The sequence below is a fragment of the Schistocerca americana genome, chromosome 2 (genome assembly GCF_021461395.2).
Source record: "Schistocerca americana isolate TAMUIC-IGC-003095 chromosome 2, iqSchAmer2.1, whole genome shotgun sequence".
Taxonomy (NCBI): domain Eukaryota; kingdom Metazoa; phylum Arthropoda; class Insecta; order Orthoptera; family Acrididae; genus Schistocerca; species Schistocerca americana.
Genome location: NC_060120.1, coordinates 655,263,969 through 655,278,414, shown reverse-complemented (window position 1 = coordinate 655,278,414; position 14,446 = coordinate 655,263,969). Strand labels below are relative to the sequence as shown.

The following is a 14,446-nucleotide window of genomic DNA, read 5'->3' as shown; positions in this document are numbered from 1 at the left end:
CATGATATATATTTTCTAGATATGCATAAAGTTGTAAAATGTATTAAACAAGCAACATTGTACTTGTGTTATCATTCGGTCAATATTTCTTGTTTACATTTTTACAGGGAGCAGTGGCTACTACACTAACTCAACCTATTGATGTGCTCAAAACACGTACTATGAATGCCCGACCAGGAGAATTTAAGGTACAATGCCAAATATATAAAGTGCAGTGAATGTTCCTGTTTGTTTGAATATTCAGCTTGTCTCTCTATTTATTACCAGAACGGGTTGTGAGTCGTGCATGGGTAGCTCAGATGATAGAGCACTTGCCCGTGAAAGGCAAAGGTCCCGAGTTCAAGTCTCGGTCCAGCACACAGTTTTAATCTGTCAGGAAGTTTCATATCAGTGCACACTCTGCTGCAGAGTGAAAATCTCATCCTCATTTCTAGTTGTGTTCTGTATTCAGTGACTACCACTGACATTGTGCACAGCACCATTGATGTGTACATATGAGAAAATAAACTTTTGGAATTCCATATTGCAAACATCAACAGCTGCAGCTAAATATTTATTTATTTTTATGTGAACACAATTTGGGCTTTGTCCATTTTCAGCGCAACAGATCTTTCACATAGAGCGTAATTACTATTGATCCAAAAGCATCACTGTTGTCTTGTTGTAAATCGAAAAACACGTGAATTGTGACAGTCTGTCGTAGCATGCAGTGTCAGTACCTAGGGAAATTTGTCAGTACTGTGTTTTTGAAACTTAATTTCCTAAAAATTCATGAAAATTATTCCTGTGATGATTAGTTTCACATAAAGGTTATTTATTGCACATGATGCAACACTAAGTACATATTACTTGACGTAATTAAAGTGACTGAAGAAGGTGTTACTTTAATTAAGACACTGGAGAGGTTGCTTTTAAATATCCAACTGACTGAATTTTCTCATTATGAGAGTATTGAAGGGTGAACTGTTTTAATTGTTAAATACCATTCAAAAGCCAAGATCACACAAAATATTTTTTTATTCAAGAGAACTGGTTTCAACAGTGTTAGCTGTCATCTTCAAGCCCTAATTTTTTTTTTTTTTTTTTAGTAAAACATGTTCATTTTAAGCTGACCTTGTGCACAAGATATGGATAAAACTCAGCAAATAATAAATGTTTGTCATTACTAACATATATAAAAACACACAGCAGCTTGTTCAAAAGTCCATGTCTATATACATACTGCTCACAGATGACTGTTACATTCTACAAATGTGGTACATAATAGCACACCTGTTTACATATGCTGAATGCATACTAAACAGTTGAAATCCACTTTCAAAGGTGTACAAGGTGCAAGGTTTTTTTTGTGCAGTATGTATATGGACAATATGCTGTGTGTTTTTAAATATTTTGGCAATGACAAACGTTTATAATGTGCTGAGTTTTATCCACTTGACATCGTGTGAATGAGGTCAGTGTAAAATGATCATGTTTTACTACAAAAAAATGTTTAAGACCCGAAGATGACAACTAAGACTATTGAAACCAGTTGTCTTGAATTAAGAACTATTTTGTGTGATCTTGGCTTTTGAACAGTTTTTAACAACCCACATGACTATCTAGATTTATTTCTTGATCCAATAATTTACCAACAGCTGTATGTATTGCAGACATTTATTTTATGAACTTCTTATATCCACAGTCCATAATGGACCGGCAAAGATTATCTAGATTTAGGTTTTTTATGGTGTCTCTAAATCATTTAAGTCAAATGCTGGGATGGTGCCTTTGAAAAAGATACAATCCATTTCCTTTGTAATACCGGTGAATCACCTAAAACTCGCACCACAAATATTGCGACAATGGAAAGTGCTATTGATATGAAGTTTTCATAGAATGGTTTGGTAGTCAGGGTCCATATTGTTACCCAATAAACAGATTGTAATAATTCTTAAAAAGAGGTATTTTTTATGCAAACATACACTTTGTAAAATGGAGCAATGGCTATTGACATTAACTGATCAATAGCAGGGTAAATTAGAATGTCAGTGATGTTTGTTGCAAGATTCTAGTGTGAGTCATTTACAAGATACTGTATTTTGAGAAGTTTCTGCACTGACACTGGTTTGTGCCATTTGAACTGCGTAGTTGTAGTTTCTCGGTATGATGTTTTTATATCTGCTTACAGTGTGCTTGTGTGCTCCTTGAGTGCATTGCGAGATGCTAGTCAGTTAATGTGTGACAATCCAAGCAGTAGGTTGGAAGTTGATCATGGGATTCACCAATGCAGAAATAGCCGACAAGCTCATGGTGTATGGAGAATATAGGAAGAATGCAGTTCATTCTTGTATGGTGAATGTGGCAAGATATCCCAATAGACATCAACCATCTTGGCAATTATTTATCAACCCCTTCAACCAGTTATGTGAAATTGCTAGTGTAAAACCTAGACAATGTAACAGAAGGAAACAAGTGGCAACAGAAGAGGGGGAAATTAATGTTCTTGCTACCATTACAGTTGATCTGCACATTAGCTCCCGCACAGTTGCATGAGGAAGTGGCATGAGTCAGGAAAGTGTCATACACGTTTCCCATCGACATAGGTCCCATCCCTATCAGATCTCTCTCCCTCAAGAACTGCATGGATATGATTATGAAAACCGTGATTGTTACCAGAGGTGTTGTGCAAATGTCGATGTAGGAACTTTTGCAAATATCTTTCACTAGAATCCTGCTATGAACACCGCTGACATTCTAATTTACCCTACTGTTAGTTTGTTGATGTCAAAAGGCATTGTCCCATTGAAAAAAATTACGTTTACACAAAAAATAGACTTTCTAAGTATTGCTACAGTCAATTTATTGGGTAACAGTACGAGCCCCTGACTCCCAATCCATTGTGTGAAAACCGCACGTCACTAGCACCTTTAATTTCCACAGCATTTGCAGTGCAAGTTTTATGCCATTCACCCTGTATTTGTCCATCCCAAGCTTGAAATCTATTTCTAATGACCTCATTATTGATTGGACATTGAACCCTAATCTTTCTTGCTTCCAGTTTATTTTTTATGGTATATATAATTGTAGACATTTCTCTGAAATAATGCCCTGGCAGGAGTTATGTTGAGAGTTAATTATTTTTCTTTCTTTTGTTGTTATACACTGTGGAAGGTGCTTTTATATATGTTCCACTTTAAAAATAAATAAACTGTATGTAGTAATTACTCTTTGCTCTGTCAGTTGTCTGTTGTTTCTTGTTCAAGCATATTGTGAGTGTATAAGTTACGTTAAAATCTAGTCCTTTAAATGTGACGACATAGTTACTTATCTTTAAAACAAGAATTTATCATGAGGTTATGGGTCCAGATATGCGCAAGTAGAAGATTGGATATCTAACTATTTGTCAGCTATTATAAAGGAGTCCACAAACAGGTCAGTGATGCATTGTGTATTGATAGATTTTCTGAAGTAGCGTCCAAAATTCATGGAATTATTTTGTTGAATGTCAGTCAAAATACAGTCAGAAAAGTCAGTCATGTGCTTTAAGTTCACAAATAATGTATGGAGCTGGTACCTGATCGTGCCTAGATGTATTCCATCATGTTCAGATCAGGTGAATTTAATGGCCAAGACGTCAACATGAGTTCACTATCATGCTCCTCAAGGCAGTGTAGCATGATTCTAGCCTTGTGACACAGATGGTTATCCTGGTGGAAGATTCATTGCTTTAGGGAAGATATCAAGCATGAAGGGATGCAGGTGGTCTACAATAATGTTCACGTAGTCCACAGCTGTCATGGTGCCTTCAGTTACTAACACAGAACCCATGGAAGCTCAGGTAACTGCCCCCCCCCCCCCTCCCATAGCATACAACAGGATGTTAAACCCTAATCTTCCTTCCTTTTTTAATTTCTTCATAGCATAACACTGCACCCACAAGCCTGTGTTCATGGCTCAATGCATGCTTCGAGCAGCCATTCACCTGTATGAGGCATAACAAGAAATGTGATTCATCCAACCAAGTAACATGTTTTCATCGATTCATGATCCATTTTTGATTACTCTGAGCCCATAATTGACAGTGTTGATGGGTCAGCATAGGAACACCTAGCGGTTGTCTGCTGTAGAACTCTGTATTCAATAATTTGTGCTCGACAGTATGCTAAGAAATACTTGTGCCTGCACAAGAATTGTACTGTGTCATCACTGCAAACTTTTAGAATTCCCAAGAAAATAATGTCAAGAAATTACATGTGCCAGGTTCAAGATCAAGGGCTGCTTTCAGACCCAATAGCAGTGAAAACAGGAGGTAAGCAAGGCTGCATGCTCTCACCGATAGGGTTTAACATAGCACTGAATACTGTAATGATGCAAGTAATGGATAACATGAGAGGAATAAAATAGAACACATCTAGAAGACCTACATTTTGCAGATGACCTTCACACGGTGTTGATGACATGAAAGAGAAGCAAGAAGATCTGTAATCTGCAGTGAAGAATGTCAGTTTGAAAATTAATGCTCAAAAAACAATAGACATGTGGACAAACAATAACAGCACTGCAGAGCTTAAGCTTGGGAACCAGATAATTGAAAGAGTGGATAAGTTTTGCTATCTTGGGACCATGATTACACCATATGGTGGTGCAACAGAGGACATTAACAGCTGCATCAACAAAGCCAAAGGTGCTTTTACACTTCTCTGCTCTATCTGGAGGTTGAAGAAAACAACATTGAGGACAAAATTGTGGATATTTGAAAGTTATATAAAATTTGTGCTTCTGTATGGATGTGTAACATGGAAAATGACAAATCAGCTAATCCATAAGCTGCAGACATTCAACATCTGATGTCTGAGAAACATCCTGAGGATATGGTGGCCAGATATCATCTCTAACTAAATACTCTGGGAAAGAAACAGCCATATTGTGAAGGAAGCACTTTATTGGGTCCCATAGGGATGATGGAGACGAGGCAGGCCCAAAATGACATGCAGATGATCAGTTGAAGCAGAAGGTCAACAACAAGGAATAGGATGGGAAGACGTGATCCTTTGTTGCATCCCTATGCTCCACATAAAGAGTTAAAGAAATTAATAAATAATAATCTTATCCGACACAGATTGCTGCCTATCCTGCTTTACGCAGTGGCCAGGCTGCAAACCTCTGATCACATTCTCTGAAGAGATGTGTACAGTCAACACCTTGCTGTCTAATTGTGGTTTCACCACCCTTCAACCACCTTCCATAGACATTCACAAAAGTAAACGGTTGACCACTGTCACAATTTTCAAGATGTTCATTTCTAGGCACTGGACCATAACAATCCACACTTTGACAGAGAAGCTTATGGCAGTGGCTTTCCCCTCTTGTGGTCCATATCATTGCTTGAATGATTCCCTATTAGCTTCTGTTTCATGTACATGCAGGCATGCACGTATGCATGCATGCACATACGCCCCAGCTGAATACATTGTGCTGGCACTTGGTGGGTTGTGTGAAGTGGAGTGGGGAGGGGAGAAAGGTGGTGAGAAATGGAAGGGAGGGCAGGGAAAGGGTGACCAATGGCTGGGAGGGAAAGGCACCAGATGCATGGGTTAGGAATGTGGCACTGGTCAGCTCATTCTGGTTACAACCAGAGGGAATTGTGCATACTGCACAATGAAATGGAGTATAGGAGATGGAGGGTGGTATAGAACTGAGGAAAGAAAGACTGCGAGGAGGTGAAAAAACATTGTTCACTCATTGTTAATTTATAGCGTATTGAATATATATTTTACACTGACTTATGTTATGTTAGAGAATTAAGGAGTGCAGAAAAAATAATTTGGGACATAACACAGAGGAATAAGCAAACGATAATGTATTTTATATCTCAGCCTATACAAATAGGAAAGGAAAGTACTAGCAAGCAGACATAGACGAAAAAAATACTTAATCAGGGAACGAAATAATAACACATCTGTTTCTTAGTGCAGTATATGAAGTACTGCTACTACTGCAGCTTGTTGTTAGGTTTATGCAAGTTCCTAATGTAATTTGCCTTACGAAATGTGATGTTCTAATCAGTACCAGATAATATTTAAAAATGTATTTGATATTTACATATGAATTTGCTTACTTTTTCAGAGTATGTGGCATATTATTCTGCACACAGCTAAGTTGGGGCCACAAGGCTTCTTCAAGGTAAGTATCAGACAAGTTCCTGTGCAAGAAGGAAAACTATCTTCAATATTATGTCTGATCTATACATACTCTGCCAATATCATTATTATCTGCATAAACATTTTCCTATTATGAGTAGAGTCCTTTGATGTGGAGGTATGTTACACTAATTATGAACAGTAGAATGAGTAAAGACAAGCACTCATTATGTAGTGGAGCCATTGAGTAGTGGATAGGCATATAAACAAGGTAGATTGCAGCTCAGATTTTGAATTTTCATTTTATGTCATGGTATACAGACACACAGATGTACACAGTTCCATTGTCCTGGCACTGTGGCTTGACCTGAACATTTTGCCATCTTCTGTGGTGCATTTAGAGCGACATGGGAGTGAGGAAGATAATGGAGAGCCAGTGGCTAGGAGATGGACAGATAGTAGAGGAAGATAATAGAAACATCCTATCAGAGAAAAGTCATCTTCTTGCAGGCAGAGGGACTAACATGTTACACATGTAACTACAGGAGATGGGATGGTAGCGGGCACTAGCGTGGAAGTCAAAGGAGTAAGAGAGCTGATGGGGGGGGGGGGGGGGGGGAAGGTTAAGTGAGGAATCAGTGTGGATGAAGGCATGTGGTATGTGGTCGAGGGCAAGATTATTTGGTGTCTTGGCAGTGTTGTTCCTGGCATCACATTCAAAGAAGCTGCTGTAGGAGAGGGAAGTAGCCTCCATGTAATATGGTTTATGAAACAGCCCTTGAAGTGTACTATGTTGTGGTCTGCCAGTGAGTGGTCAGACAGTAACCATTCATATCAACTGATGATGGGTCTTGTTCATATAAAAAAACTATGCATCAACTGCAGTAAAGGTCATGAATAATGTGGATGCTTTTGTAGGTGAAATTGCCTCTCACGGGATGGATGTTTCAGTGGCAGGACTGGACTAGTATGTGCTTGGTGGATGCTTCAGAGAAGTCTTCTATCTGGATCTTTAATGTGAAAGTAGGCCATTTGGCTACTAGTTGCAAATAGGAGTGCCATAATGATGGACTATAATGCTTTTGCATGTTGGATGGATGAAAGAATACCACTACTGAAGAGGTAGGAAGTATTTTCGTGAGAATATTCTTCATTTCATGGCATGAAAAGTCTGGCCATAATCTTGGTAAACAGTATGGTGGAATGGTGGAACTATTCCAGTGATAATGTTAGGTTCGTGGAAATAGTTGAAGCACAAGAATAGGAAGATATCACATGGAAATCACTTTTAAGATCGATTTTGAGAAGCCAGAGAGGCAGGGATGGGCGGTTGCTTCTAGAGTAGATGAGTCATCCATGTGTAACAAGGCTCTATTGGAGTCTCTTCTCAGAAAAGGGATAACAGATACTGAAGTGGAAATATTGCTGGTAGCTAATGCATTTTATGAAGTTGGAGACTTTTTATTGTGACATCAAAGAAATTGAGTTTTGGGAAGGTGGCTCATTGAGAGGACCAGTGAAATTGGTAAGAAGAAAGGCATTCAGAATTTGGAAATGTAAGGATCATATACTTTGGCACTGGGTTCGGATAATTAAGTCTGAATCTGAAACATATCTTTAAATGGTTCGGCCCATAACTATAGTAGATTTTCTTACTACGTTTTTATGTTTTTCTCTCAGAGTAATAGTAGTTATCATGAGAACATAATTTGTCATTTGTATAAGGACTGCAGCAGTTGGCATATGATCAGCAGGATTTTGGAAATGGTACTATTTGGTAGTAAAAATATTGTGTGTGTGTCTGGGAGGGGGGAATGATATTGATGTGGAAACAGATACTTTTAACTGTTACAAGCAAGAATCCTCATTGTGATTGCATAGTAATTAAGGATCAGTGTTGGTAGAATGGTTTGTGTCATTGATGTAGGCAATTATAGTCTGTTCAAAATTACTTTAGGATTGACACTTTGGCAGGAACAAGTCAACGTGCAGAGCAGAGTTGCCACATCCCACACTGTACCCTCAGGTAATACTATGTTTCATATAACTCTATTGGATTCACAAACTGTTCTATGCAGAAAGATATTATCGGTGACTTCTGGAAGAATTGAACTATTTTTTTCATTTTTGTTTTGGTTACAGTAATAAATTTTTAAGGTGATATACAGTAAGTTTACAAAAATACATTTCCAGACAACATCACAGAATTTTTGACATGCAGGAAATTTTTGTCATTGAATTTGGTTGAACACATTACACAAACAAAATATTAAGAATACATCTTTTTTTGCTCCAAACCAGAGCCCTGTTGGAGACCTTTGCCAAGAGATAATTTGAGTTAAATGCGATATGTGATGCTGCGCTCGCAGTTGCCCACTGCTTGGTATCATTGTGAGAAACAGAGTACTAGTTTTATAATTAATCTGTTATCACATTTACAGATCAAATTTTATATTTATTTGTAACATCACAAAAGCAATTATACCTATTAAATGAGGGGTGGAGATTTATTTCCAAACTTCTGAAAATATGTTTTACTATGCAGATACTTAAAAAATTGCACATGCCAGACATGCATCTAAATAATCCTGTGCATCTTTTTTTTGTGATGACAATGGAAAAACTCTACTGACATTAATCTCTTTGTTGTCAAAGATGCTTGAAGCAACAGACACTGCTGATATTTAATGACTTGATCATTTTCTATAACAGATTTATTGCTGAGTGCCATGACTGCAGACAGCATATTATTACACACAGACACACACACACACACACACACACACACACACACACACACACACACACACCTACCTTCAGTCTCGGGCAGTTTCTCAGGCAGTTGTAGCCACATTATTATTATTATCTTCACTTTCTCAGACATTAAGTCCGGTTAAAAATGGAGTGACGCGGACCTTGATCAAGCGTCACTTACTTTTAACTGTACGGTATGTGTTATATTGCATTTAGGAACTTTCGGGTAATTGAACATGTATCAATAATTACGGATTTCTGTAGCTGTATATATATGTTTGGATGTAGCTGTATTGCATTGATGTACTGGTGGATATTGTGTGGTATGACTCCTGTAGTTGATAGTATAATTGGTATGATGTCAACTTTATCCTGATGCCACATGTCTTTGACTTCCTGTTTTCTTCTGTATATTTGTTGTATTGGGTATGGATATTTCGATTAGTTGTGTTAATTTCTTCTTTTTATTGGTGAGTATGATTATTATTATTATTATCATTATCATTATCATTATTATTATTATCGCTGACAATGTGACAATTAAATTGGGCCCACATCAAGTCTGTTGATTTGAAATAGCAGTGAGAAGATGGCAGCCTAATGACTGCATGCTGATACATTTTTGCTAGCTCGTCAGTTTCATGTATGAGAAACCGTAGTTTATGGACAGATGTTAGATCCGTAAGTTCCACCTTTTTAAATTTATCCTTTACTTCTAACTTTTGACACTGAAGCCAATCACTCAATAAACAGTAGTAATAACACACAAAAGATTAAACCTACAATGTTATGAGATGGAAATAAACAAAATCTCAGGATACAATGCACAATTCCTAGGTCAGCAGACTGCCTGAGCCTGAAGTGTAGTCCAAGCCGGAAGTGTTATATTACGGGGAGGGAAGGCCTGGCAAGCAAGAGTGATAGCTCCAGCTACAGGTCTTGTGGGATTGGTTGAATTCGTGCCTTGCCTTCCTCCTAAGCCTCACACCACTACTACCTTCCTAGTTGTCAGCCCTAAAGTAACTTCAAACAGGCCATAGACTGAGGGCAGTTTGTTGTAGGTGTTGGTTTACTTGGAGGTAAATCCTTTCAGAGTGAAAACAGTAACCATCTACTATAAGGCATCCACAGTGTTTAGCTTTGTGGATTTTAGAAAGTATAGAAAAGATGGGCGAGCACAGGTACGGAAAGGAGTTGATTCAGCGGGAAAGTTCTGTGATGGATTTAGGATTGTGACGAGATGATAGAGCTCATTCTGGACTTCTGGAATGAGATCCCTGAGGTTTGGGCATGATTGCGGGGATAGGAGAGTGGTAATACTGCACATTGAAATCATTTTATAAGGTACTGTTTTAAGCAGATGATTGTTTACCCACCCTACATTAATAACTTTTTGTCAATTATGTCATCAAGAAAGGTTTGTCCTCATGTTACTCTTTAATGCCTTTACCAACTTCTGTTACCATCACCCATTTAATATCGCATTTTCATCTGTTCATTTGGCAGCAACACACTTCCTTCTCATTTTCCACACTCTTGCTTCATTTTCCTCCGTGCTACATTAATTAGCTTTAATTTGTGACATTATATATCTGTAATGAGCACTTTAACAATGTGTTTAATTCTAACAAACAAATGGAAACTGTCTGTCTGGTGGTTTTGCATCTACATGATTTTGTTGAAGACCATTAATCTTTACTCTGTTTATTTTTTCATACCAGTAGTTACTACTCCAGTTGTTATTTTGGCCTCTGGCATTCATAACTGTTTTCAGTATTTTTTTATATTTTCACTATTGGCCATTAAAATTGCTACACCATGAAGCTGATGTGCTACAGACGCGAAATTTAACTGACAGGAAGAAGATGCTGTGATATGCAAATGATTAGCTTTTCAGAGCATTCACACAAGGTTGGCACTGGTGGTGACACCTACAACGTGCTGACATGAGGAAAGTTTCTAACCGATTTCTCATACACAAACAGCAGTTGACCGGCGTTGCCTGGCGAAACGTTGTTGTGATGCCTTGTGTAAGGAGGAGAAATGCGTACCATCACGTTTCCAACTTTGATAAAGGTCAGATTGTAGCCTATCGCGATTGCAGTTCATCGTATCGCGACATTGCTGTTCACGTTGGTTGAGATCCAATGACCGTTAGCGGAATATGGAATCGGTGGGTTCAGGAGGGTAATTCAGAATGCCGTGCTGGATCCCAACGGCCTCGTATCACTAGAATGCAAATATATAGTAGTACCAACAACAACCACAATAATAATAATAATAATAATAATAATAATAATAATCACTCATGTTCAGAAAAAACAGATCAGCTTGAACTACTAGAAATAGGATGTTCATATTCATGGGGTGCACTTTAGTGTGTTCTGCAGAAATGATTAGCATCTGAACCATATTGGCTCATGGGTTCTAATGTTCCGACGACTTTAAGTGCGAGTGTGGATCTGGGTTATATCAGCTTATTCCCCCAAACCACCTTCCCCTTCTTTATGAGGTGACTTACTTGGAATTTGCAGCCACTCTTCTTTACTGAACAGCCGCCTGCTGGAAACCCTCTTGACTTCTTCTCCGTCTGATAATGCTCAGTACAGGAATTTTTAGACTCTTTCTACTTATTAAATAAGTAGACACACAAACTTTACTCTTCGTCATCTAATGATATATTTGAACTCCACTTCCACATGAATATGTAACTTCGTGCAAGTCTCTTATATAGTCGGATGTAAGAAACAGATTGATTTGCACTTAAAAGAAAGTTGTCTTGGATACCATGACCTTGTTAGCATGACTCATAAAATGAGTCTTGCCTCTAACAAGGTTGCATCAGGAGTCTACCAGAGTACTTTTTCAACTGTTCTTGTTTTAATAACAATATTCAATGACAAAATAAGCATAGAGCTGCGTATAAACTCCATGGTTCTTCCTTACACACTCACTAAAAGACCTGCGGATTGCCTGATAGGTACTTGTCGGTGCCGTACGACCACCGCGTTTACTTTCTTCCCGTGACTGATTTTAAACCTGCACAAACAAACATGTGACACGCAGTAGGTAGAATTCTACCATTCCACACACATATCCAGAATATCAAGTGTTCAAGATGGTAGAAGGCTGAGTGGTTCTAGAACTTACACAGAAATTCTTGAAGCACTATGTATCCCCCTCCCCCACCTCACTCCCCCTCAGATGGAACATTTGATATTTTACGCGTAATTATTATGCACACTCACTAAAAGACCTGCGGATTGCCTGATAGGTACTTGTCGGTGCCGTACGACCACCGCGTTTACTTTCTTCCCATGACTGATTTTAAACCTGCACAAACAAACATGTGACACGCAGTAGGTAGAATTCTACCATTCCACACACATATCCAGAATATCAAGTGTTCAAGATGGTAGAAGGCTGAGTGGTTCTAGAACTTACACAGAAATTCTTGAAGCACTATGTATCCCCCTCCCCCACCTCACTCCCCCTCAGATGGAACATTTGATATTTTACGCGTAATTATTATGCACACTCACTAAAAGACCTGCGGATTGCCTGATAGGTACTTGTCGGTGCCGTATGACCACCGCGTTTACTTTCTTCCCATGACTGATTTTAAACCTGCACAAACAAACATGTGACACGCAGTAGGTAGAATTCTACCATTCCACACACATATCCAGAATATCAAGTGTTCAAGATGGTAGAAGGCTGAGTGGTTCTAGAACTTACACAGAAATTCTTGAAGCACTATGTATCCCCCTCCCCCACCTCACTCCCCCTCAGATGGAACATTTGATATTTTACGCGTAATTATTATGCAAATAATATCACTCATAATGACATTTCATATCTTAACAGTATACATTTCTTACACATGTTTATATACATACCTTTCCTTTCCATAACAATTCTCTGTCCTCTCTTGAACAATCTTTTGCTTACTGTTTCTCTACTCTTTTCTTATTTTACTTTGTTATGAAGACATGAGCATTTACTCGTGGTTTTAGTCAGCTTTACTAATATTTACGGATTGTGAGGAATCTCTTTCTTTTCTTTATTTCCTTTTTTACAGTTGTAAACTTTTGGTGTTTGACACATGAGTAAACTATTTTCTATTTTTATCTTTTGTACTACCTTTTTCTTAGTATGTACTATTTTCATTATTTGTAGCTTGGAGGAACTCTGGACAAAATGAAAGTGTTCTTTTGACTCTCATTTAGTTCCACGAAACATAATAATGCTAGTTATTCATAGAATTCACACTTCCCAGAACAATCCCTATAAAATTTGTGACTTTTGTCATGATACTGTTCTCTTCTCCTAGGATCAGCACCTATTCCTTGCTTGTGGGTTGTCATTATGAGAGCACTTCCTCTTTCCATTCTGGTAGGTTTGCCCCTTACAAAATATCCCTATTTTTTAGGCCACAGATTGTCCTATCTCCACATAGGTACACCTGCCCTGTATACTTAGTGCATGCCGGGTACACCCCCTTTATCCTTTCTGAGTAGGCCTCACGGTTCATTACCGTAATATATATTTCTATGTATACCATAATTAAATATCTTCTGGTGAAGATGTAAATCTATTTTAAACTTCGCATTCATTCTTTAATATATCATTTGCTCCCTAGAGTCCTCCTCTACTTATCAACTTCTATATTTTCAATAGTTACTACGTATATATATACTATTTACGTCCCACTATCCTACAATTCATCAGAGTACTTATTATGCTGATGTAACCTAATGATCAACATGACTAATTCTACTCCTATTTTCGTTTTCTTTCTTTGCTCACGCCTCTCTCTTATGTATCCATTACTCATTACTACTTTATAGTTGTTCGTTATGTATGTGCACCTCTTCTTGTGAATATTTGATGTAGAACCATCATAGATTTCTGTATATGTGTGCATATTTCCATATGTACACACATTTTCCCTACGACACCTTGCGGTTCTCACATCGTGTTAGGCTTCCTCTTATGTGACTTAATGTTTGTGTAGAAGTGTGTGTGTGTGTGTGTGTGTGTGTGTGTGTGTGTGTGTGTGTGTTCGTGTAGTCTGATTCTTCGGCCTTCTTATCTAAAGATAAGACTTAGGTTTTTAGTAACCATGGAAATAAGGAAAGACTTCAACGATAGAAGTTTGTAAATATGGAAAGAGGGAAAAAATAAACAGGTCCTCAAATGAGAAGTAAGAAAGGAAAAAATGTATATGGGTGCTAGGATCAAAGAAGACAAAGAAGATAGCCCCAAAGACAGGACCCCCCTCCCCCCCCTTCCCAAGGAACTCTACCCCTCAGGTACTTGAGTGAGACCCCGGAGGAGGTTTGGTGTTAAATTATCTCCTACAGAACGGCCTTGTCTCACCTTCACCCTTTGAGGTCCCCAAAGGAAATCCTAGTAACCCTGAAGAAATGGAAAATGATGAAAAATCAGGCACACCTGTTTACCTGTTTGTGAGGGTTGTTTGAAAGGTGTGATGTGTGTTTTGTGTTAATCATGATTTATCTGTTCTTATTTACTGTATAACAATAGCTCATTTAAGTACCACACAG

General features: G+C 38.1%; 1 protein-coding gene across 4 annotated transcripts in view; it reads left to right on the top strand.

Annotated features, from left to right (window-relative positions):
• LOC124595566 (mitochondrial dicarboxylate carrier-like) overlaps positions 1 to 14,446 on the top strand; it is a 97,291-nt gene that overhangs the window by 70,940 nt on the left and 11,905 nt on the right. For 3 of the 4 annotated variants that reach the window (XM_047134352.1, XM_047134351.1, XM_047134353.1), the window contains exons 6-7: positions 108 to 188; positions 6,109 to 6,165. In XM_047134352.1, coding sequence (XP_046990308.1) covers positions 108 to 188; positions 6,109 to 6,165 — 138 coding nt within the window. Of the gene's footprint in view, positions 1 to 107; positions 189 to 6,108; positions 6,167 to 14,446 lie in introns of those variants that run through there. The other variant, XR_006978224.1, reaches the window with a different exon arrangement.